The following is a 24,585-nucleotide window of genomic DNA, read 5'->3' as shown; positions in this document are numbered from 1 at the left end:
TTAAAGATATGTTCGATTCTTATATTTACGATGGATGCGCTGTTGCCTGAAGGGATATAAAATTTTTTAGCACTATTGGAATGTTATTTATTTCGAAGGTTAGTTTTTAAATACGATAATCAATTATTATTTCATGTTGGAAATTTAGATTTTGCCCAAAACTTTGTTTAATTAAAATTAAAATGCCGTCATTTTGTTTTTAGTTTTTTTTGGTTTCTTTTTAGGTATCCTGTTATTGCTACTGCTTGTACTGTGTGTTTTCTTTCGATTTTCTTTTTCTTTCTTCTGTGGTTTCACCTATATTTATTTCTACACTGTCTTTTTCTTCGGGGAAGAATTCGACGGGAGATGTGAAATCGTCGGGGCTCAGAGTTGAATTTATCAGGATAGGTGCGTTTTTTAGTGTATTTTTTGGGGATTCAGGGTTTAAAGGGGGGTGGGTTGTGGAGTCTGGGGTGTGTCGTAGATGGAAGAGCTGGAATGTGTTCCAAAGTCAAGTTTTTTTGATGCTCTGAAAACAAATAAGTTCCTGAGACATGGGCTGCTTGGATTGGTTTTAGATGAGGATACATCTGTGTCTGTTTGTGATGTATGGTCTGAACTTGATGGTTTTTTTCTGGTCTCGTTTTTAAAGCTGGTGTTGCAGATGCTGGAAATTCTTTGGTCGGTGGGGGTTGTTTCTTAGAGGGTTCTGGAGTTTAAGTTTTGGGTGTCTCTGATTTGGATAAGTCCGGAAAGCCTGTTTTTGTTTTTGACTCCGGGTTTATTTGCTGGTCAAGGATTTTTGCTTTTTTCTGTTCGAATTGCACAAGATAAGGGTACAAATTTTCTGGTTCTTTAAGGTTGAACTGGTATCCAAGGGGAGTAGATAGATTGTTTATTTTTCTGATTCTTGTTTTTTAAGTTTTGCGCCACGTTTGCAACCAGTTTGCGCCACGTTTGCAACCAATTAAGTGGCGTTTAATTAAATTAAGCTGAATTTAATTTAGTGTAGCTTAGTTTAGTGAAATTAAGCTAAGCTGTAGTAAAATTAAGCTAAATTTAAAACAATTAATTTTCGCAAGCAAACATGGTGGAGGACTCAAGTGCACAAGATATGACTCCATGCAATGCTAAAGAAGCCACGTAGGTTGTTTTGTTAATAAATTGAGAACAAAAGGATAGTTATTTTTTTGCAGAGATGAAAATGCAAGAACCTTGCATGAATTTGATTTTCCAAATTCAAAAGGTTGGTAATTGCGTAAAAATTCCGAATTTGGTTTGTCTTAAAGTATATTTTTTGGCTGCAGTGGTTTCAATGTAAAGAAAATGCAGAAAAATCATTTCTGCAATTCCAAACTGTGACGGATTTAAAGCTGCATTTGCATAAATCAAAGACATATGGTGGGTCTACATTTTAACCTTAGTTTAAAGAAATTTATTCATCTGCATATATGTAACATTTTAATAACATATTTGTATATGTACACATATATTTAAACACATAAACTTACAGACATTAAAAAAACCAAAGTGTGTTGGAACAATGACACTCCATACATTACTGTTCAAAGTATTCTATTTGAATAAGGTTGCTTAGGTGACATTATTGAAATAAAAATCTGACCTGCCAAAGCAAAGGATTGTGACTCAACAATTGAGGAAAAAGAAGGATGATCAATCTATAGTGCTGGAGAGGATCGAATCCCTGAGGGAAGAAGTTCGGGAGAGCAAAACCTCTACCGACTCAACCTTAAAAGAGCTGATAAATGAACTAAAAGAGATCCGGAAGAGCCAGACATTTTTACAGGAACAATATGAGGAGGTAAAATCCAAGGTAGCAAACAATGAGATTGAATTAAAAACTTTAAGAACAGAAAATAGGGAACTAAAGAAGGCTGTGAAGGAGTTACAAGCAGTGACCATCTCCACTTCTGAGGACTTAAATGACCTCGAGCAGTATGGTCGCAGACCCTGCTTGGAATTCAAGGGCCTTCCCTATTCTGAAAATGAGTGCACAGACACTCTGGTGATCTCGGCTGTGAAAAAGTTGGGGATCACTATTAGTAAACCTGTCATCAGCATCTCGCACCGACTTCGGAGACCATCAAAAGACCACCCACGCTCGGCAATTATTGCAAAATTTATGAGCCGTAAAGTGAGAGATGCAATATATTCAAACCGGTATAAACTTAAACAATCTAACAGAGGTGTATCCCCGGTCAATCAAATTTTTATTAATGAGAGCCTGACCAAGAAGAACCGTGAGAGATTTAATAGCTGTCTCCGGTTCAAGAAGGAGCATCAGTACCATCATATCTGGACCAGAAATGGAGCAACATTTCTAAAAAAGGATGACAACAGTAACATCATTGCCATCCGGAGCGACAAAGATTTAGTAAGGCATAAGATTAATACCTAAACCCAAATAAAGTTAAACACCCTTCTTCCACATGAAATGTAACAAATGTAGTGTCAACAAAAACACCCCATACTTTTGTACCAGATGCATATTGACCATGTTACCCTTTTGCAATATCAGCAACTTAGAGCTAAGAAATGCCATTGTACCCATAGAAACACCTGGTAAACCCTGTTTACTAGCAAACAGTGATCATACCCATTCCGATTACTATGACAGTGCATCCTTAAACTATGCCCTAAAAAAACTGTGTAACAAAGATATTTATATAATGCACATTAACATTCGAAGTCTAAGGAAAAACAAACTGGCTTTAGAACAATGGCTATCTGATATGTTTAGATCCCCTGACATTATTATGGTAACTGAGACTAGAATAACTCTCAAGGGCATAACCACTGCTACTGATATAATGGGATATAACTTCTATCATGTTGATACTCCCCATAGTGCTGGAGGAGTTGGAGTATATATAAAATCACACTTTGCATATAGCATAAGATCTGATATTACACTTACTGCCCCAGATACTGAAAGTCTTTGGTTACAACTTAAATTGAAACAAAAAAATGTAATATTGGGAGTAATATACAGGCATCCTAAACACTCATTTGAAAAGTTTCAGGATGCACTATCATCAGTATTGCATAAACTGAGTGATACCAACCAGACTGTTTATATATGTGGTGATTTCAACATAGATCTCATGCAACACAAGGAAATTAAAAGTATTCAAAACTTTTTAGATTCTATTCAAATTTATGGTCTATCACCCTTAATATGTCAACCAACTCGTTTAACTAACCACAGCCAAACTCTTATTGACCATTTTTACACAAACAATGTAAATATTTCCTGCAAATCAGGAATACTATCTGCAGACATTTCTGACCATCTGCCAACTTTTGTGTTATTGCATTCAACTTGCTATGATAAAACAGAAAAAATGCTAAGTAGAAATGAGACCATGTTTCATCGCGAAAAATTTATTTCTGACATAAAAGGTGCTGTTAGCAACATACCTCTATCTACTGAATCTATATTGCACAAATTCACTTTACTCAACCATTATTTTCACAAGATACTCCAGCAACATGCACCACTTACCACAATGACTAGAAGAAGAAGGAAATTGGCCAAAAAACCTTGGATAAGCAAGGGTATTTATAAGTCAATCAAAACGAAAAACAAAATGTATCATGCTTTATGTAGGTCGGGGTTTGCAAGTACAAGTAAACATAACCAATATAAACAGTATCGGAACAAGCTAAACCACATTCTGAGAGAAGCTAAACATAAATACATTGAAAAGCAATTAACCGATCATAGAAATGATATAGGGGGAATGTGGAAAATAGTCAATAGATTGTTGTCACGAAAACAAACTCCACACAATGCCCCAGCAGAACTTAAACTAGATGGTGTAGCACATTGCACCACAGACCCAGTTACAATTGCCAGCAACTTTAATCAGTTCTTTGCTAACATCGGAGCAAATATGGCTTCGTCTATTCCACAACCAGTAATGCCACCACCGACCAGTGCCTACACCGCACAGCCATCATCCTTCTTCTTCTTTGACACTACCCCAGATGAGGTGGAAATGTATATATCCACACTTGACAGTCAAAAATCTGTGCCAAGTTATGAAATTCCTATTAAATACATTAAAATGGTTAAAAGCATTATTTCACCTATGCTCTCAGAGATTTTTAACTGGTGTATACAAAATGGGGAATACCCCGATGAACTTAAAGTTGCGGAAGTGATACCAATTTATAAATCAGGTTCACAAGTTGAATGCACTAACTACAGGCCAGTTTCACTGCTATCCCCGTTTGCTAAGATATTTGAAAAAATTATGTATCAACGTTTGTATGACTACGTTGAAAAAAATGGAATGTTTACAACTCACCAGTATGGTTTTCGATGCAATCGGTCCACCTCCCTGGCAATTTACGACATCCACGAAAGAGTGTTAGCCGCCCTTGACCAGAAGAAATATACATGCGCTATTTTCCTGGACTTATCAAAAGCGTTTGACACCGTCGATCACAAGGTTTTGTTGTGGAAGTTGGAGCACCTGTATGGAATACGGGGAGGCCCCTTACAATTACTATGTAGCTACTTACGTAACCGCAGGCAATGCACACGCATATCACATGTAACATCACAATTTCACTACGTTACGTGCGGTTGTCCTCAAGGTTCCTCCTTGGCTCCTCTTCTGTTTTCCCTTTATATTAATGACCTCCCCACTGCATCCCAATTCACAACCAAATTATTTGCGGATGACACGTGCCTTTGCATGTCATCAGAGTCTTTAACTGATCTGCAGGAAAACGTAAACAAGGAACTCACACACGTGGACAATTGGATGCGACACAACAAATTATCACTAAACACCAGTAAAACAACGTACCTACTGTTTCGTCCTAGCAAGCGTTCTTTTTCCGACAAGTTTTCCATATTCATGGGATCGCAACAAGTACAGCGATCGACGAAAACAAAATACCTGGGAGTATACATCGACGATCAGTTAAATTGGAAACACCATATAACGTATGTCGAAAGAAAATTGGCTCAAGCTTGCGGTATAGTGTATAAGCTTCGCGATTACCTTGGAGAAAAGTTTCTCCGAATTATTTATTACTCATTTGCATACTCCCATCTGCAATATGCCGTCGCCGCTTGGGGCAGTGGCTGCACCGCATCACTGCATAACCTCAACATTAAACACAATAAAATCTTGCGAGCTATTACTCGGAGTACCTACCGATGTCGCGCCACCCCCATATACTACCATATGCGCCTTCTGAAAATTAGAGACATCTATAAACAGGGTTGCCATACCGTCCTTATTTCTAAGATTTGTCCTTATTTTGAAGGGCTATGTATTAGAAAAGTTCATTGTCCTTATTTCTAAGAAATGTCCTTATTTTTGACTTAAGTCCTTGTTTTGTCTTATTTTCAACAATTACTGGTCAAATCCCTGCTACAAGTAAACCTAGACCTAAGCGGTTGTGAGATGCACGAAGTATTTTCTACAATGGTGTGTCATTGCTCATATAAAGGCAAAGATTTGCTCATAATGTTTGTTTCGTTTCGTACGAAAAGATATTTTTGCGGTTGTCCTTATTTTTGGGCTTCAAGTCGATGGCAACTCTGTCTATAAACTAGAATTAGCCAAACTGGTTCACGCGTTTCATTCTGGTGCACTACCTTCCACATACAACACCCTGTTTACACCTATTTCGTCAGTCCATGCTCACAACACCAGAAGGGCCGACAGTCAGAATTATTTTTATCCCCGCGCAAACACCGCCGTTGGCTCAAGGTCAATTTGCTATCGAGGTCCAAAAGTATGGGAAGAAATACCACACGTCACAAAGTCGCTCGCACGCTCCTCCTTTAGGAAAAAATACCGTTCGCATCTACTGATGCAATACCATCAATCTCGAACTAATACATCTCGAAGTCCAGGCCCCCAGCCCCCCCTAAACAATTAATTTATAGCCTTGTTTCCTTTTCCTTCTCCACATACTCTGATTTTTTGTTTTTATTTCCTTTCCCACAGTTTTATTCCAGTGTTATTTTTTTGTTATCGCTTTTTAATATTTGTTTATTTTGTGCATAAACAACATTACGTAGTCACACATAAAAGGGCAAAGTACTGCCGTAGGATTTGACTTTTTCAGATCTGCCACCTGGGACGAGAACAGTCATCACCTTCTACTTCCACACCGTTCAACATCGGAGATCCCCGCCATCGATCCTACGAAACCTAGGAAGCAGAGGAGATAAGCGACGGACACTTCAGAACCAACTTCCATCGCAACGAACTGTCCTCGGGACACCCGGGTCTGCCTACGGGATCACAGGAAACGTTCCGAGGAACCGAGCTGGTGTTTCCGTTTAGGCGGGTTTCATTTGGCCAGCAGAACCCGCGGGTTCAACCACCGTCTTATGCAACCGGACGTACCCCGCCAGGTTCGTGCGGTCGGTTGCGATCCTACGGCAGAACAAAACCCACAATACTTCAAGCATCATTCAAATAACGGGACACTTGACTCGATAACCAACGGTTTTTTTCGGTGTCCTTGCTGTTTTTACTAAAATGTTCATCAATGACAATTGATTTAGTGACAATGCAAATAAAATTTTGACTTGACTTGACTTGAAAGTAATTGCTGGAAATCATTTCAGCAAAATGAGGAGATGGTTTTCCAGCATGCTTACACGATAACAATGTTTGAAGTTACTATGTTTCCAACCTTTAAGGTATCAAAGTTGAAAGTTTAATTATTTTAAAAATGTAATTTATTTTAAAAAGAGATAAGGTTTATTAACAACCTGTCCTTTATACATGTTCTTTGTGTTGTGATAAACAAATATTTCAGATACTTGGTCACACAATTTTCTGCTTTATATGTAGAACAAGTAACAGTTTAGACCAGGGGTGGGCAAACTTTTCAGTGCAAGGGCCGCATTCAAAGGTTTTTAATCTTATCGGGCCGCATAGTATTTCACCAACGGACGCCAATTGCTTACTTGTTTTTTTTGTTTTGAAATAACTTGTGTAAAGAATTTGGTTTATATCACATATATATATCATTTTAAGTCGCCTGAAATGCCCAGATTAATAATTTCTAACTTGGTGCATTAGTTTAGCTGAACGGAGCTAACTGTTTATGACGTCATAAACTGTATTGTGACGATTGCGGTGCCTGTTCTTTCGCATTGTTTGCACACAATAAGCGGATAAAAAGCCTGGCGTATATGGTCACTAGGCTGGTAATCTTTTTTTCCAGTCTCACGAAAGCTGTTTTTAGCTGTTTGAAAATCAAAATATTAGGCAAAATAGTTTTAGTTACGGCCGCCAGTACATGTATTTGAGTCACGGCCGCCAGTACATGTATTTGAACATACATGGTCACGACCGCACAAACTTGTCTCCGCGGCCGCATGTCGCCTTACGGCCGCACGTTGTGTACCCCTGATTTAGCCCAAAATATTAACATAGTATATTTTCAGCTATGTGCAAATACGTTTGTTGTCACTTTAATGATTGTACACACATTGGTTGAAACGCTACAATTGTAATTGTTTTAAAAAATAAACAAGCATTTGTTTAAACATATAGGCTACACCACGTTTTTTTGTTAATAAATTCCTTGCGCTAACATTAAACAATGCGAGCCGCTTTTAATAGCCGTGTTTAATGTTCGTTTGCAAAGAACTGCAACAACCTAAACTTGATCCAAAGTGACCAAAGTTTTGGCGTCAACATTGCAAAGTGGGCTGTATTTGAAAACGTAAACCGCTTTTACTTTATCGAACAAAGAAATTGTGTCAAGTGACGATTTGCATAATAACGTGGCAGAAACAACCGGCTAAAGCACGTAAAAAGTATCTGCGTTTAGGCAAGTCCCATCCCCGGTATTTTTAAAACTCTACGCCTGTGCTTATAATTCTATTCAGCGTTGCTTGGTCACTTTCTCTTCAAAGTTTGCGAACATTTGGCGGGCCGCACAAACTCCTTTGCCGGGCCGCATGCGGCCCGCGGGCCGTAGTTTGCCCACCCCTGGTTTAGACGGTGGGTAGTAGGCAAACACATCAAAGAAGCACTTTCAACTGGAAAGCAGCTGTCTCAACAAACAGCATTTTATATAAACTTTTTAAAAATTCCCATTGACATGGTTTGTATAGAACTAAATGTACTAAGTTTTCCTTTTGTGAACCTATAGTTGTTATAAAAGAAACGTGTCCTTCTTACATTATATATTTTTCAGCTCCCCTAAAGTCATTTTATTATATTTGTAACAGTTAACGGAGACATTGCCTACAGAAAAAATATGCAAGCAACCCAACCAAGTAGATGAAACAAATTTGAAGGTATGGTTTGTCCTATACTTTTTTATGTGGTTTAATAAACTATCATTCTAATACATTTCAGTGGTTTTCTACGTTTAAACAAGCCGAAAGGGCAGTTGAGGAGTTTGAAATTACCACTTTAACCAAATTTATTGTGTACCAAAAAAAGTGTTATGGTATGTGAAACATTTCTATTGTATACTATTTTGTAAAATCAACGGTCGCATATTTATTGCTGATCATGTTATGTTGACAAAGATATCTCAAAAGGTGGTATTCGATGGGACAAAGATTTTATCCCATATGTTATTGTAAAAAGTGTGTGGCTGGAGTGCCAACATGCCAAAGATCAAAATGAGAAAAGAAATGAAAAACGTAAACCATGCATTCCCAAACAGGTATGCTTGTGTGTTACTCATTACATTGACTTAAAGACAAAAATAGTATTTTGTTGTTGTGTGCAGTTGCTTGACCATCCAAATCCTGCCAAAAAAAAGGTGTGTATTCAAGGTTCAAAAAAGTGCAACTGCAAAGCAAAAATACTAATACAAGAAATACTAAGGTTTCCCCAATTTCAAGTGAGTATTTTTTTCATGTTAATACTCGAATAAAAAATAATTTCATATTTACTGATGTTTGCTGTTGTTAATATCAGGTTATGGCAAGATCTCAAAACCCTAGGAATAAGTCAGCTGTGCTTATTCACAAGGCTTTGAAAGACGAAGCTTCAAGGGAGTCTATGTTAAAGGAATGTGCTTGTAGCGTTTCTTTCCCAAGCAGTGGTGATCATTCTGGCCATGTTATTGGAGAAGTATGTTACAAACACCATTATTGATTCGAACATATAAATATGAACATTTGTTTGTATTTTAGGCGGCAGGATTTCTTCAAATGGTTGATAAGCGGATCATTGCTAAAATTGATGAAATGGTAAATGAAGGCATATGCAATATTGGGGAGATCATGAGAGGCCTAAAATTATTTGTGGTGCATGAACTGTTTAAAAATGATAATGTGCCATCAAACACAAATAGAAGATTTTTTCCGACAAGAAAGGATGTCGAGAGCCACTTCTACAGGGCATTTTCCAAACGTAAACTGGCTAAAATAGATCAAACAAATGTCCAATGTTTGGTTGACGAGTGGGTCAAGTTTGGAGATCCACAGGACAACATTTTTTTTAGACCATATATTCCTAATGTGGTAAACACCACTAATTTAGACCTTACAGATGAAAAAACACCTCCTGTAATTGCATCAGAGCAAACTATGTTGTTTGTCCATCAACTTCATTGGCAGCAAAAACTTCTTCTTCGTTACGGGCAGGACATTTGCCTACTAGATGCTACATATAAGACTTCTAAATATGCCCTGCCTTTGTTTTTTTTGTGTGTTAAAACAAACATGAACTACCAGGTTGTGGCTAGTTTTATCACACAAAATGAGAGGCAAATTGATATTGAAGAAGCTCTTTCGCTTTTGAAGAAATGGACACCTGGCTGGAAACCAACTTTTTTTATGACAGACAAATGTGATGCTGAAATACATGCCATTGAAACTGTTTTTTCAGGTAAGCTTGTTTTTAATTTTGAGTTATGTATATGTTTAATGAAAAGACTAATATATAAACTATACTTTTGTAGATTGCCATGTTTTAATATGCGACTTTCATCGTGAGCAAGCATGGGAGCGTTGGGTGAAAAAGTCTGAAAACGGTATTCGGGATAGCAAAGATGAAGTATTAGCATTTATGAGAGCTATTGCCAGAGCTGAAAGTGAGGAAACTTACCAAACAGCATTACACGATTTTCAGTCATGTGTTCAATGGATTGATAATGATAAACTTCAAAACTATTTTATTAAAACTTGGCTATCACAAAAAGAGGAAGGTTGTTAAATAAAAGATACAAGCTAGGTATTTATGACAGGTATGTTTTTAGCGTTGGTTGTGGCTGTATCGAGCAGATCAATTAAAAGTACTTGTTCGCACCAACAATGGTGTGGAAAGACAAAATCGAGTTTTAAAAGAATGCCATACACGTTTCAGAACAGATAAATCTTTATCTGGACTGATTACAATTTTACACAAAGATTTTCTCCCAGATGGAAAAACCAAGTAAGCTGCAACAAAAATATAATTTGTTGGATCCCTGTTTGTACAACATTTGTCAAAGTACTCAACTTGTTAAGGAATATTCACATGTGTCTCATACTTTTTTATTTAATTATAGTTGACTGTCGGTGTATGAAAAAAAGTATGTAATCTAGGTATGAGCAAGAAAACTTAAGATCTTCAAGCAACTACAGAAGTTACAACAGTTCTGTTCCTGACTTTTTACAAAACAGACCAAGAAAATTGGTAAAACATTGTATTCAAAGAATTGGGGAGTCTGCAAATTTGCAATCAAACACAATTGCAAGGAATGGAAATGTATTCTCAGTTAAAAGTGAATCTACTGGCCAAATGTACACTGTGCAATTGGGATCAAAGGATGAATTTCCCAAATGCACATGTGCAGATTTTACCCGACACTTCTTGCCATGTAAGCACATGTTTGCTGTGTTTAACAAGTATGATGATGTTGATTGGTCCAGCTTACCTGAATGGTACCACAATTCTGTTCACATGGTGTTGGATCCAAATGTTGTGAACGCTATAAGTGCATCAAAACCGAATGAAGAAGCTGTTACAAGTAATATCATTTCAACTTATTCATTGTGTGCAAACACAACTGTGAATTCACCCACTGTTGCAAATGAAGACACTCCAAGACAGCAAACCATCCGGAAATTCAACGATTTGTTGGTTGACATAAAAAATATGTCTTATGATGTAACATCCCAAAAAGCTTTGGAGCAAGGTATCCAAGACCTTCAATCTATCAAAGACAACCTGATGGAAGCCTGTTGTTATGATGATGGACTTAGAATTTCAAAAATTCCAAAACACAAATCTGTTAAAACAAAAAGAAAGGTGCTTTGGTCTGAAAGTGGTGATGAGCTTCCCCGTAAACGACCAAAGGTGAACCCATTTACATCAAGAGTGGGAGCTTCTGCAAATACTCTGCAGCCATTGTACCAAGTGACTACTATGCCTTCCCCTTCACACAAGGTAACTTCAAAAGCTCCCATTGTCAAGCCAATTTTGAACAGTTTTACACCAAGTGTAGAAAGCCTTAGAGGTTACAAACTTAATGAACAAATTTTGGTAAATGGAACACATTACCTTTCAATTGTGGAGTTAAAGTCACTGGAACCAACTTTACCAAAACATGAAGAGCAACTATTAAAAAGAGTTGATGAACGCTTTGTAGCTGGATGGCTTGATGGCGAAGTAATTAACAGTTTTTTGTGGCAGATAGTTTCTGCTAACAACCATACTTTGTATGTCTGTTCTATGGTGGCACAACACCTTGAAAAAAAGGGTCCCATTGAAAATCTTTGGCGTGGCATGTCCCTTACAGACAAAAAGCTTATTTTCATTCCATGGAACCCATCGCAGAGCCACTGGATTCTTTTGACAATTGATATTGAAAACAAAAAACTTATTTACTTGGATCCTATTGATATGCCTTGTATTAGGACAAGTACAAAGATTCAAGCTGCAAAGGAGTTGGCTAACTACCTGCTGGCTGAAAAATTCCATTTCCAACTAGAATCAGTGGAAGTTCCAATGCGAACCCCACAAAACGATTCTTCTAGTTGTGGTGTTTTTATTTGCATGTACGCAAAATGGCTTGCAGCAGGCACAAACCTTATGCAACCCGCTTTCACAGTTGTATATCGAAAAAATATGTTCCACTGTATTTCTGGTAACTGTCTTCAAGGAAGTCTGAAGAGAGACCAGTGTAAAATATGTCAAACTGGCACTATGTTAGACAATACCAGCATTATGAAAGGGGAATGGGTTAAGTGTGTGAGATGTAAACAAGGTTTTCACACCAGCTGTCTTTACACAATTTCACAATGTTCCATTGTGGACAATAGGTTTATATGCCCTTAAATGCTGCAATATCTAGTTGTGCATGTGTGGCCGCTGCTGCCTCGATGGCGACTTGTTAATGGCGGCTACAATGTAAACTATGATGTTCATTGCAAATTGTTTGGTGAGTCTGGTCTTTGCATCTCAATAACAGCTGACTGATTAACAGCCACGCATATGTCTCTTCTTTCTTTGTATTCTTGAATAACGTTAAAGGCGAACGTTCAAATCAGCTACACATCCACATGGGATAAAAATAGAAGACTCAAAAATAGTCTTAAGAATAGACCAAAAATAGACCGGCGACAAAGTCGAAAATAAGTTATATATAGTAGAGCAAAATATTGGCTATTGCGTGAAACCTTTTTTCCTTTAAGTTATAGAATTCATTTTATGGCAAAGGTGCAATTTATAAAGTCATAGCGCCCTCGACCGAGCTGCTATGCTTCTTCTCAAGTACTAGCGGCTGTGTTCTACTTTAAACTTGAAACGACAGTATAAACAAGAGGAAGTATGCGTAATGATGAACAAACACCTGTCTGTGCAGAACATTCTAGAATAACAAAATGACTCAAAATATCTTATGACTTGCATGAGAACGGAAATACCAACACTTGGATCCAGTTAAAAATTAATATCATGACCGCTACACATGTAATAGACAAAATATCACTTTTTTGTAAGGCATTGTTTGAAAAGTTTATCAGTATCAGTACAAATGCTTTAAAAGTGTTATTACCTAACAAGCATTTTTACTGAAACACATTATTGTGGTCAACCCCTAAGCTTTTTAGCTTGAACGCCTGAGTGTGGTTAACCCTTAAGCATTTAGCTTGAACGCCTGAGTGTGATTGACTCACTGCAATAGTATTTTACTATTACGGCAAGAAGTTTTGAACACTTCAACAGGTGTGGTTAGCCTTAAGTCTGCAGATTTAAACCCTGCAGTCTTGAACGCTTAAAGGTGTGGTTGTACTACAAACCCCCAGTTTCATAGGGCTACTGGCGAGGCGTCTGGGTTATCAAAAATGCCAACGACCACAAATGAGAGCCCCATGGGTGTGGTTGGAATTCTCATGATAGTTTACATAAGTTCTCATATTAGTAAATACAATCCTAAATATTGTTATCTTTTTATCATAAACATAACTGCCAAAGAAATTGTGTATATGGAACGCATTATGCAGACTCTGTGCATTGTTATCTTTACTTTAAAACTTTCAAAAACGACACCATAAACAACTTGTTCATTTTATTTCTCTTCTTTCTGCAAAGCACAGCAACAGTTTCAAAAAACTTTACACTTAAGGACTTTTACCATACTTACATTTTCCGCCGGGGTGTCCTGTATTGGTGCCTACAAAAATGGTGATGTCATTATCTCTATCATAGACATAATCAATTGGTAAAAACACCTTACTGTAACCCACTGTTATTAATAATTCCACATACTTACATCTTCCGCCGGGGTGTCCTGTATTGGTGCCTACAAAAATGGTGATGTCATTATCTCTATCATAGACATAATCAATTGGTAAAAACACCTTACTGTAACCCACTGTTATTAATAATTCCACATACTTACATCTTCCGCCGGGGTGTCCTGTATTGGTGCCTACAAAAATGGTGATGTCATTATCTCTATCATAGACATAATCAATTGGTAAAAACACCTTACTGTAACCCACTGTTATTAATAATTCAACATACTTACATCTTCCGCCGGGGTGTCCTGTATTGGTGCCTACAAAAATGGTGATGTCATTATCTCTATCATAGACATAATCAATTGGTAAAAACACCTTACTGTAACCCACTGTTATTAATAATTCAACATACTTACATCTTCCGCCGGGGTGTCCTGTATTGGTGCCTACAAAAATGGTGATGTCATTATCTCTATCATAGACATAATCAATTGGTAAAAACACCTTACTGTAACCCACTGTTATTAATAATTCAACATACTTACATCTTCCGCCGGGGTGTCCTGTATTGGTGCCTACAAAAATGGTGATGTCATTATCTCTATCATAGACATAATCAATTGGCACAAACACCTTACTGAAACCCACTGTTATTAATATTCCACATACTTACATTTTCTGCCGGGGTGTCCTGTATTGGTGCCTACAAAAATGGTGATGTCATTATCTCTATCATAGACATAATCAATTGGCACAAACACCTTACTGAAACCCACTGTTATTAATATTCCACATACTTACATTTTCTGCCGGGGTGTCCTGTTTTGGTGCCTACAAAAATGGTGATGTCATTAGCTCTATCACAGACATAATCAATTGGCACAAACGCCTTACTGAAATCCACTGTTATGTCACATACTTACTTTATTTTTAAATGGGACTCTTAGGTCTAAAAGGTCTAAAAACACAATGTTGTCATCTATTTTATAAACAGGCATATTTAAAAAATGGTCTTACTTCTATGATTAAATTTGTTTCTGGGAAGCCATCTGTAAATAATAATGCAATAGATGGATTAATTACACCAAATTTCAGTTACACCACTTTGCTTACTTTGCATTAGGGGATATTTTATTTTGTCTGTAAAATATAAGACATATAATAGTAACACATTGTATGGTAATGATTATAAACAGGTCACTTACTGTTGTAGGGCCCTGAATTGCCGGTAAGGCATAAATCTGTAAAATTGAACATATATACAGCATTTCTATTTATGTTAAATCATCTGCCACACAGATTTCCTAATTAGCAATCAACTGTATTACCTTCGTTGCCGATTTTCCCTTTGTGTCTGTATAATAAACAGAATGAATTAAGTTGTCTTGCTAAATTTTGAACGACTACTTGACAATTTAAAACAACTCACTTTGCTGTCAGCAACCTGCCGCAGCTCCACGTGACAGTTTTTGCAATTAATGAACTTTATATCCATTGCTCTACATGAAAATTAATAAATTTAATGTCCATTTTATGAAACAAACACAACATAATTAAACTACACACCACGACCAAATAATGTAAGTACACTTTCAATAATACGCCTTTTTGGCGCGGAATGCTCTATTGCGCCACCTACCGGGAATTAGGTCATTTTGGGTGGTAGATCCTCGTTATCGTGTTAGTAGCTCTACCCATTGGTTAGACCAGAGTCATAGAAATCACGAGTACTCCAACTGACAAATTTGGCCGCCATTTTGTGTCCAAAAGCGTGAGTCTCGTGTAGCCATTGCATTGGGTGCAGAAAAACTTGACACATTTTAAAGGCGTTTACTGTTAATAAGGGGCCGGAAATTAATCAATTTTTATTTTATACTTTCCACAAGAGAACATGTTATCATGAAAGAGACTGTTTCTGCGTTATTAGTGTATGGACTAACGCTATGTAGGAGGTGTTCGAGATGGAATGTAGCCTGCTGTACACCAATAAAATCACTAATCAATCAGAAAAAAACTAAACAACGTGTTTACTTTATTGACGAAAACCTGGCAGCACTTTTTCCTGCAAATTGCTTTTTTTGTACGGCTTGTTTGGTAACTGCCTTGCCATGAATATGAAGACGAAGCTTCACATACTTTTTAATGATTTTGGGCACAACAGCATGGCAGTTGGGAGATTCCAAATTTGGTGGCATGACATGTGAAAGCGAAAATTGAAGATTTTCACTTTCTGTTGTCATTTCTGAAACTTATTGTCGGAAAATATTTTCAGCCTGCTAAGTATAACCAAAATCTTCTTTGAAGGGTGACAAAAGTGTGTAGGAAATAGGTAGGTATGTGTATTACATGTTCTGCGACCTGCGCTTCCGATTGTGCTAACAGCAATAGTCCAGCCGTTGGTTAGTTTGTTTTATTATAACACCAACAGTAATGCAATTTAAACGTGGCTTGACGTAGTGTGATTCATACGCCCAACCGAAGTCGAATCGAATAGAATAAAGTCACTTCAAAACCACAGAATATATACACAGATCAAAACAACATAATTTAGGCATACGTCCCGTCAACATCCCGTCCTGGTACGGATGCTCACAACGTTCTCATCCTGTCCCACGCAATAACGGACAATTACATGACATAGCCACTTGTGGTTCCCACGTTATAAGTCGCGTAGCATATGAAAGTTACGTAATGGAAAAGTTACAAGTCATGGCAGCTCTACCCATGACGTCAATGCGAATATTACATCATTTATGTTACAAGTGCATGGTAGATTCCTGTTGTTGTAGGTTGTGGCTGGTTGTATATGGACGGAAACAGGTAAGAAGGGATTCCTTGCTTGAAATTGGATTGCTATTTTTGCAATACATCATGCATTGTTGACAGCTAATTTTTTTAGAACTTCGTGAACAGCCCAACCACAAACATAATAGAATCCTTGTTCTTCGGAATTTGAAAGCAGAGAGGAAGATGTTTCTGCAAGAATTGCCAAGTTGCTTTTTTCCTCTTGGACTGGTTCTGCAGATAAGTTGAAGTCTGCGCTTTGGGACTTTAAAATACTGACTAGATGTGGGGTGTCATCTGACTCATAATTTCCTTTTTTGTGTGATTGCATCATTTGTGATAGGCAAATCATTCGGAGACTGAGCCTAAATTGTGTTGGCTTTGGGTGTGATGAACCCTTGCTACGAACTTGTGAAAACAGGTTCTCTAGACTAGAGCATCTTGGGTTAACGACCAGACATTATAAACTTGTAGGTACCATGTACCACAAGCTCCTGGTACAAAGCCAACAAACATGTTGTTGCCAATTTAATACCGGATTACACGCCATACACTGGAAATCTTTATTGCTTGAAAGGTTTCCAACATCTAAAATTTAAAATAGGACTTAATAGTAAATCATTCTGTATTTTATGTTTCAGTAATTTTGTTGGACTGAAATGGTTTTTCTACCTCTGTCAGTTGGTCCAACTTATCTACAGACCGCGGAAAAAGTGCATCCTGCATATATCGTAAGTTCATTATGTCAAACCAGTTGTTTATATATTGACAAATTTTTCTCCATCGCAACCATTGTTTTTAAGGCTGAGGCAGTGGAATGACTTAACACCTATAGTTTGACTTGAAGGTGAGGATTAACCACACAGGGAAACAACAATAATTTTTTATATGTTTTAAATGTAGTACCTGAGCTGTTATATATCGCCTTCGGCAGCGTATTCTGACGTCACAGTACCAAACAATAGTACCTATTAGATCAATGAGTTAATGGATATAATAGAATATTGAAGTACCAGTACCACATAGAGAGTCATATAAGCAGTACCACATGTCAGTAGTACCAATTAAGTGGTACCGGTACTAGAATAAGAGAAGAAAAAGAGAAAGTATATCAGGTAAGTAAAATTAATATATTGATCAGTATGCCGTTGCGGTCGACTAAGAAACTAGCTAGTGGTGGAATAACAATACCTGGACATCCACATTGTGAGCCGGGAAATGAAATAGGAGAAGAAACTACATCTAAATTGGATGAACACTGTAAAGAACACGACAAACAGTACGGAGAACTTGGAAACAATGCATACTGGCACTACAATACTGCAGACGACAGTTTACTGCGAAATATCGCTGATCATAGTGGCCCTGCTGCTTCAATTGTGCGCTCTGTATTTTTATCTAAAAAGGCATTACTACCTCAGATGCCCAATAAAAAAAAGGATTGGGCAAGGATTAAGAAGATCAATAGCAACAACAAACTTAAGAAGGCTGCTGGAACAGAACCAAACGCCTCCACCAACATACCAACAGACGGAAATATGAGAAAACGTGGATTTGCAGCAAATTCACCACCAAGTAGAGAACTAGATGATATGGACATAAACGATGGGGGCGACATGCTCGACGAAGAAGGAGGAGGAGGAGGCCCTCCTGCCAAACAAGCAAGAATGGGCAGTGCACAAGGCAACTCAAGCGGGGGAAGGTCTGGCACCAGAACAGTGGCCATACCCCGAATGCACCCAACCAATCAAATATGTGTGTACACTTTCCTCACGAAGGGTTTCATATGGTTCTACAGAGGAACAGCAGAGACCAACTGGGCACCATGGAGTACTTGGGAGAGCACTACGGCGATTGATGGGGTCTCATACCCAACAGTAGCAAACAACTCAATAGTGCACAGTGACGTAATAGACAGACAGCTATGCTTAGGAAGAGATAGAGGCACCACAGCATCCAGAAGGTGGAAAGTATACGGGCCACAAGGACTAACAACATACAACAGCTTGGACGAAGTACTGCAAACAGGAAGAGGATCTCAGTACGAAATGTTCAAAGCAGCAGACTGGAATGTAGTACTTTGGCCAGCAGCATGTCTCAACAGACAAGAGGACTCAGGAAGAACATTACCACTAGTATACATGGACGTATCCTGGGATACAGACACATTACTAAGCGAAAACAACTTCGACTTTGGAACAGTGGGAACAAATCATTTTGACGGAGACCCATCAGAATTTCCATTGCAGTCATTCCCAAACATGACGAGATATCAACTAGGAGACGACCATACCGTAATAAAAATCAAGTACCTGCAAAGGGACACGCACACCACATGCAGTTCGGCGACGGACACAACAAACGACACAGCAACAACAATGGACGAAACGCCACGGTACGACGTAACAGGAGCAAATCCACCGTCAGGAAAACTAATGCACACACAACTCCACGTGTACGAAGAATCAATAAAGAAAAACCTGGTAGCACCGGCTTACAACAAAGAAAGTTCACAATCACTGGAAGTCTACAATGCAAAAACTGACAATTACATCACCATACCGTATACGATGTCCGCGAAACTTATATTGTGCAATCCACGTTAGTACCGGTACCACTTAAAATCAGTACCGCTGATGTGGTACCGGTACCAGCGAAAGTGTATATATGTTGCGTTTATTGTTATTTCATTCATTACAATATGTTTACCGAAAGAATACCTCCTACAGTTACTATACAAAGCATAGCTAAAAATTATTATAAAGCTGACATTAACAAGACTGTTGCTGAAAACAGTGCGACGCTCAAAATATTGGAAAAGGATTTATTAGAAACATATAAGCATGAGTCTACCAGAAGAAGAAAACGAGAACTATCGAGGAAGAAAGTGGGCATTTACAACGGACGCGGACCGAGAAGGGATACACCAAACCCCAAATGGCGTTATTTATCTAGGCAACGCGGAGAGAGGGCAGTCGAACCAGGGTCACCGTCATGGCATATACATAAGCGTGAATCAGACTGGCAATGGCAGGCCGACCGCTCTGACCAAGAAAAGTGTACTAAAAATCCTGACCAGCCTGGGCATACACGTGTTGTATAAAGCCCCAGTGAAGGACATGGTGGCATATGTCAAATATATGTACAAGAAAACACAGATTATTCCACCAGAACTACTAGAGAAAATAGGCAACGAAAAAAAACAGTATGGCAACCAATCCAGATGGCAAAAAATAGCTGAAGAGGTGGCAAACAGTTTCGACACAAAACCAAGTTGCAACGCTTTTAAAGAAAGATTGTTTGAAAAAGACTTCGCGTTCCCAGAAACCCTCGCGAAGAGAGCTTACAACACGGTGTCATTCGGCAAAAGCAATAGAAAGATGAAAAAGGCTTTCAGAAGAGTAAATAAAAAAAAGTATGAAGAGTGGTCAGTCAAAGGAGCAAAAATTATCAATGACATTATCAACGAGGCAACAGCAATAGAGTGGAACAATGGAAAGCTCACTACATTCGAGCTGAAAATAGCATTGGTATGCGCTGCCCTAGAAGCTCGCAATGAGGAGCAAGATGGTATACGGTTTGCACCCCACTTCTGCCTCTATGGGGCAGCAGGAAAAGGCAAGACATTGCTAGGACAGTTCCTGTTCCCCATGGAGTATGCGAGTACACTCACCAACGACTCGCAAGGAGTGGGGCAAATGGCATTGCGCCACAAGCACAAAGTGCTAAAAATAGACGACGCAGGAAACAGCTTCTTCAACAACGACGCGTTGGTCAGTGCAGTAAAATTTATGTACCACAGTAACTGGAGCGCAAAGACACATGGAGATCGCCAAGACAACAAGGCAACATGTGCATACATAACTACAAATACCAAAAACCCCATCATCAAATTGGCAAGCCTTGGCGATCTCCAGCCTATGAAGAGGCGATTTATAGAAGCGAAATGGGAAGGAGCAGCTAACCCACAAACTGGAACCCAAAAGGAAATAAAAGGAAGCAGAACAAATGAGATTATGATAGAGCTAGCCAGAGAGGTGATGAAAGAACTGCTAAAAGAAGTGCCGATTGATGAAGATTTAGTGAAAATGGCAGATTACATAAACAATGTGATCGATGAGTACGACGGAGCAAGCAGTGACGATAGCGACATGGAGGAAGAGGCGGGAACCATTACCTCATCACCGGTACAGAAACGAAAGGCCGTGGTAGAACAACAGGAGGTACCAGAAAAAAAGAAGAAGCACCCAAAGACAAGGGAGGCGGCACAAGAAGAAGATCGAAGAACACTGGAAAGTCATTGTTTGATATTGTGTAGGGTGAATATGGCCTTGTGTCAGCTTGGGGGCGAGCTTAAAATCACCTTGGTCTTGATGCAAAACCAGCTTCTCCAACCAAACTTTGGAAATAATATTTAACTGTACTGAATTTACATGTTTTTGTGGTAACTACCTGATTAGTTGATAGGTTGTATTTGGACACAAAACACTGTTAGGTAAACATATGTTGTTTCAGAAAAGCACTGCGGAGGTTTTTTAAAAGATGTGGTACATCAGGCATGAAGTACAACAGTTGTTCAGGCAATGATGGTTGTGGAATACAACATCTCACTTCATCTCTGTCATTTGTAACATAGGATAGAAATGAAGTTAAGGTTCGTTAAGTGAATATTTTTTTAGTATGGTGGCCTATGAGTGCCACCTAAAAAACATGACATTAAAATAGAAAATTAACTTAAAATAGCGAAGTAATTTGAAAACTCAAAAGAAAATTTAAATAAAGGTGATTTGTAAATTAAAAATTAAAAAATTTGAAAACGAAAAATGATTTATATACCAAAACGCTTTTGAAACGGAAAAGTGATTTAAAAACGAAAACTAATTTGAAAACAAAAAGTGATTTGAAAACAAAAAGTGATTTGCAAACAATAAGTGATTTGAAAATGTTTTTTCGGTGTCTCGACGTGGCCGAGGCGTGCCAGTGCCAAGTGTTTCCGAAAGCATTTTTTCCTACAGTTTCGTCAATCGCGCAATTTTTGCTTTTGAAATGCCGAATGTGTAAAACAACTTACATCAATTTTTAGGTAAAATATATGATGATTTTAATGGCATAACATATAATAAAATAGCATTCATGAAATAGTTTGTGAAACACAATGCAGTGCTACGGTTAGATGCACTTTATGTGGAGGGAGTTATGAAAAGTCCGCTATAATCAGTTGGTATTGTTGGTAGAAAATATAAAATATGCAACTTTTGGAAAATGGAATTTGCGCTTGCCTATTTAAATATAGTGTTTTGTTTAGTTGGTAAAACAATTCGTTTAGGTGGAAATGTCTTGTGAGTGGAAAGACGACATGGTGTTGGCCACAGCATTGCAAGAGTATGTCAAAAAGTCAATCAAAAGAGAGGAAATCCTCGATTTTGTAAAACGGGATTTTCCACTGTACACATGGAGTTTGCGAACTTCATGTCGCAGACTGAAGTATTTTAACATTTCATACACTGATTATTCAGTTGGTGTAGATCAGGGGTTCCCAACCTTTTTTCGATCTCGTACCACTTGGACGCTTTGTACTGCCACGCGTACCACTTCTTGCAGAACAACTTATTTAATCGAATCATGTTTTATTAAGAATAATAATATTGGCCTACTAAAATAACACTAAAGCACAACAACTAAATTTAATGATATTTTTGTTTTTGCTTACTGTCCACCAATTGGCCGAGCAATCATTTGCCGTAATCAACGCCCACTGTCCCACAGCGTTGTACGGCTTTTCAAAGCAACTGTGCTTCTTGTTGGCAATTGACATGACCTGTAGTTTGTAGATCGTAATGATACGAAACAACAGAAATAGTTACGTAACAATAAGAAGAGGCTTGGGGATTTTTTTTGGCAAACAAAACCAGATAAACAAAATAGAATGTTGTGAATCCAAATTTTTGTGAAAAAAAACGAAAGCTACTCGCGTACCACTTAAAAAACCTTCGCGTACCACCGGTTGGGAACCCCTGACTGTAGATCAAGTAAAGGAAGCCGTAAATACGGAACTTAATGGGCCAGGAAAGTTTTTGGGTTATCGAGCCATGCACCAAAAATTAGGAAAACAACATGGAATGAATGTACCTAGGTACTTAGTATACGCTGCCATGTCTGAGTTAGACCCAGAAGGTATGCATACCAGAAACCCAGCAAACATGAGAAGAAAGGCAAAAAAGGGTCATTTTACAAGCAAAGGATCTGACTGGGTACATTCTCCTGATGGACATTGTAAATTGATGGGATTCCAAAGATGCACTTTTCCTTTAGCCGTTTATGGGTGCATCGACACAGCAAGTAGAAAAAAATTGTGGATTAGAGTTTGGACCGATAATTGTGACCCAAAGTTAATAGGTCGATTTTATCTGGATTATTTGTATGAAGCAAGAACCATCCCATCATATATAAGACTTGACAAAGGAACAGAGACTGGTATTATGGCAACAATGCACGCATTTTTGCGAAACTTTCACAGTGATATTATTGATTCAAATACCACTGTCATTTATGGAAAGTCCACATCGAATCAGGTGAAATTTTGAAACACATTTAAATTTTATTTTAAAGTGTAAGGCCCCATCCACACTGCTCGCACGATCTTTGTTTATTAATGTTTTGCCGGCAGGCGTCGCCCGCTCAAAGTGACGCTGTGCGCGTCGCTCGCAGCCCAATTGAAAATCCATTGTTCGGGCAGCGCGTGCGGGCAAAACAGAACAGATTTTGCGACTGAATGTTTAGCAGTTGCTGTTTATGGTAGTAAAACTAATTATTTTCAGATTGTTGACAGTTGTTGTGTACCCCAAATGATGTAATGAAGATACTAGATATTTTTTAAACACAATTTGATATGTTTTTGGAAAAGGTTAAGAGAGAAATATAGGCGTGAAAAACAGAAAAACACAAGTGTTAAATCTGGATCTGCTGCATTGCAACTTGGAACATGGACACATTATGAAGCAATGCAGTTTCTAGAGCCATTTATAAAACCTCGAAGGTAAATGTATGATTTTAATTTGTTTGTTTATTTGTTTTAAGAATATTCCTGTTCTTCCAATGTAGCACACATTGCAATGTACCAATCCAAGTACAAGTTGAAACTGAGTGTTCTGATGAAACTACTTGGTTCACAGATGACTCATTGATTACATTAGACATGGAAACTGTAGTTGAAACCACACCATCATCAAACCATAGCCAGGCTCCATCTAATAGACAATCTCCAGCAACTCTATTAGAAAGTAAATCACCTAGTAAGCAATTTGATTTTTCCCTCATCCTAACTATTTTGCTGGAATGTGATTTGTTTTTGTTTTTTGACTTATAACTAGGCCCTTTGCCTAAGAGAAAAAGAAAAAAGATATTCCAAGAAAAAATGGAAAACAATAGGGTTGGAGCAGCAATTATTGAAGCCGCAACCAAATTGTCACAAGAAACCTCCACACCACGTATGTTTTAGGTTGTATGTAATAGTTTTTAGTGTTCTATGCAATAGTTCTGTCATTGGTGAATAGTATTATTAATTTTCCCTTGCCATGCAGAGGAAACTGACTCAACAACACATTTCTTTCTGAGCATTGCCAAAGATGTTAAAGGGTTACCAACACAAACAAGGATCAATTTTCAAAAACAGGTTTACTGTTTACTTCTGGATACTATGTCAAATCTGCCTGAAAAAATATAACCAATTTGTGTACTCAAAAAGTTCCTTACTTTGTGTTCCATAAAATGTTCCATTTATCAAAAATTTTCAGCAAGTGGCTATTTAATTTTTAAACTATTCCATTGCAACAAATGTTCTTTTCATGTTTATTGTTCAATTTCTTTCAATTTTTTTTATTTTAATAAAAAAAAATGCAATGCTTATGGATGAAACTACAAAGATGAGCGAGTTACACAATGATGTTGCCAATCTACAGAGCCAGCCTCACTAACAAAGTATTCCTTAAATGCTGATCTGACAGTCTCAGCCTGTAAGACCCCTCCACGCCCAGACTTTGGCTTCAAATGCAACACTCCTTGTGTAGAGAAACCATTCCTCCAGTCCCCATAAGTTGCAGTTCCACCAGGGCCATCAT

At 38.0% G+C, this 24,585-nt stretch overlaps 3 protein-coding genes across 3 annotated transcripts; all 3 read left to right on the top strand.

Moving 5' to 3' along the window:
• The first annotated feature begins 1,304 nt into the window (after window positions 1–1,304).
• Window positions 1,305–10,172, top strand: LOC145234144 (uncharacterized). Its single transcript, XM_080098913.1, has 9 exons — window positions 1,305–1,383; window positions 1,496–2,377; window positions 3,483–5,313; window positions 6,100–6,306; window positions 8,546–8,673; window positions 8,740–8,853; window positions 8,931–9,086; window positions 9,149–9,845; window positions 9,919–10,172. Exons 2-9 carry the CDS (start codon window positions 2,126–2,128, stop codon window positions 10,170–10,172), a joined length of 3,639 nt encoding a protein of 1,212 aa, XP_079955039.1. The 5' UTR covers window positions 1,305–1,383; window positions 1,496–2,125.
• Window positions 10,173–10,739: 567 nt separating this feature from the next.
• Window positions 10,740–12,278, top strand: LOC145234143 (uncharacterized). The gene has a single exon (XM_080098911.1). It carries the CDS (start codon window positions 10,740–10,742, stop codon window positions 12,276–12,278), a length of 1,539 nt encoding a protein of 512 aa, XP_079955037.1.
• Window positions 12,279–21,761: 9,483 nt separating this feature from the next.
• Window positions 21,762–24,191, top strand: LOC145234142 (uncharacterized). The gene is made up of 6 exons (XM_080098910.1): window positions 21,762–21,987; window positions 22,493–23,040; window positions 23,136–23,194; window positions 23,373–23,504; window positions 23,546–23,760; window positions 24,049–24,191. The coding sequence occupies exons 1-6, from the start codon at window positions 21,801–21,803 to the stop codon at window positions 24,189–24,191; spliced, it is 1,284 nt and encodes a 427-aa protein (XP_079955036.1). The 5' UTR covers window positions 21,762–21,800.
• Window positions 24,192–24,585: the final 394 nt, after the last annotated feature.

Source organism: Phallusia mammillata, chromosome 6, assembly GCF_965637545.1.
Source record: "Phallusia mammillata chromosome 6, kaPhaMamm4.hap1.1, whole genome shotgun sequence".
In the NCBI taxonomy this organism is placed as follows: Eukaryota; Metazoa; Chordata; class Ascidiacea; order Phlebobranchia; family Ascidiidae; genus Phallusia; species Phallusia mammillata.
Note: the sequence above shows the minus strand (reverse complement) of the source record. Positions and strands in the feature narration are given on the sequence as shown.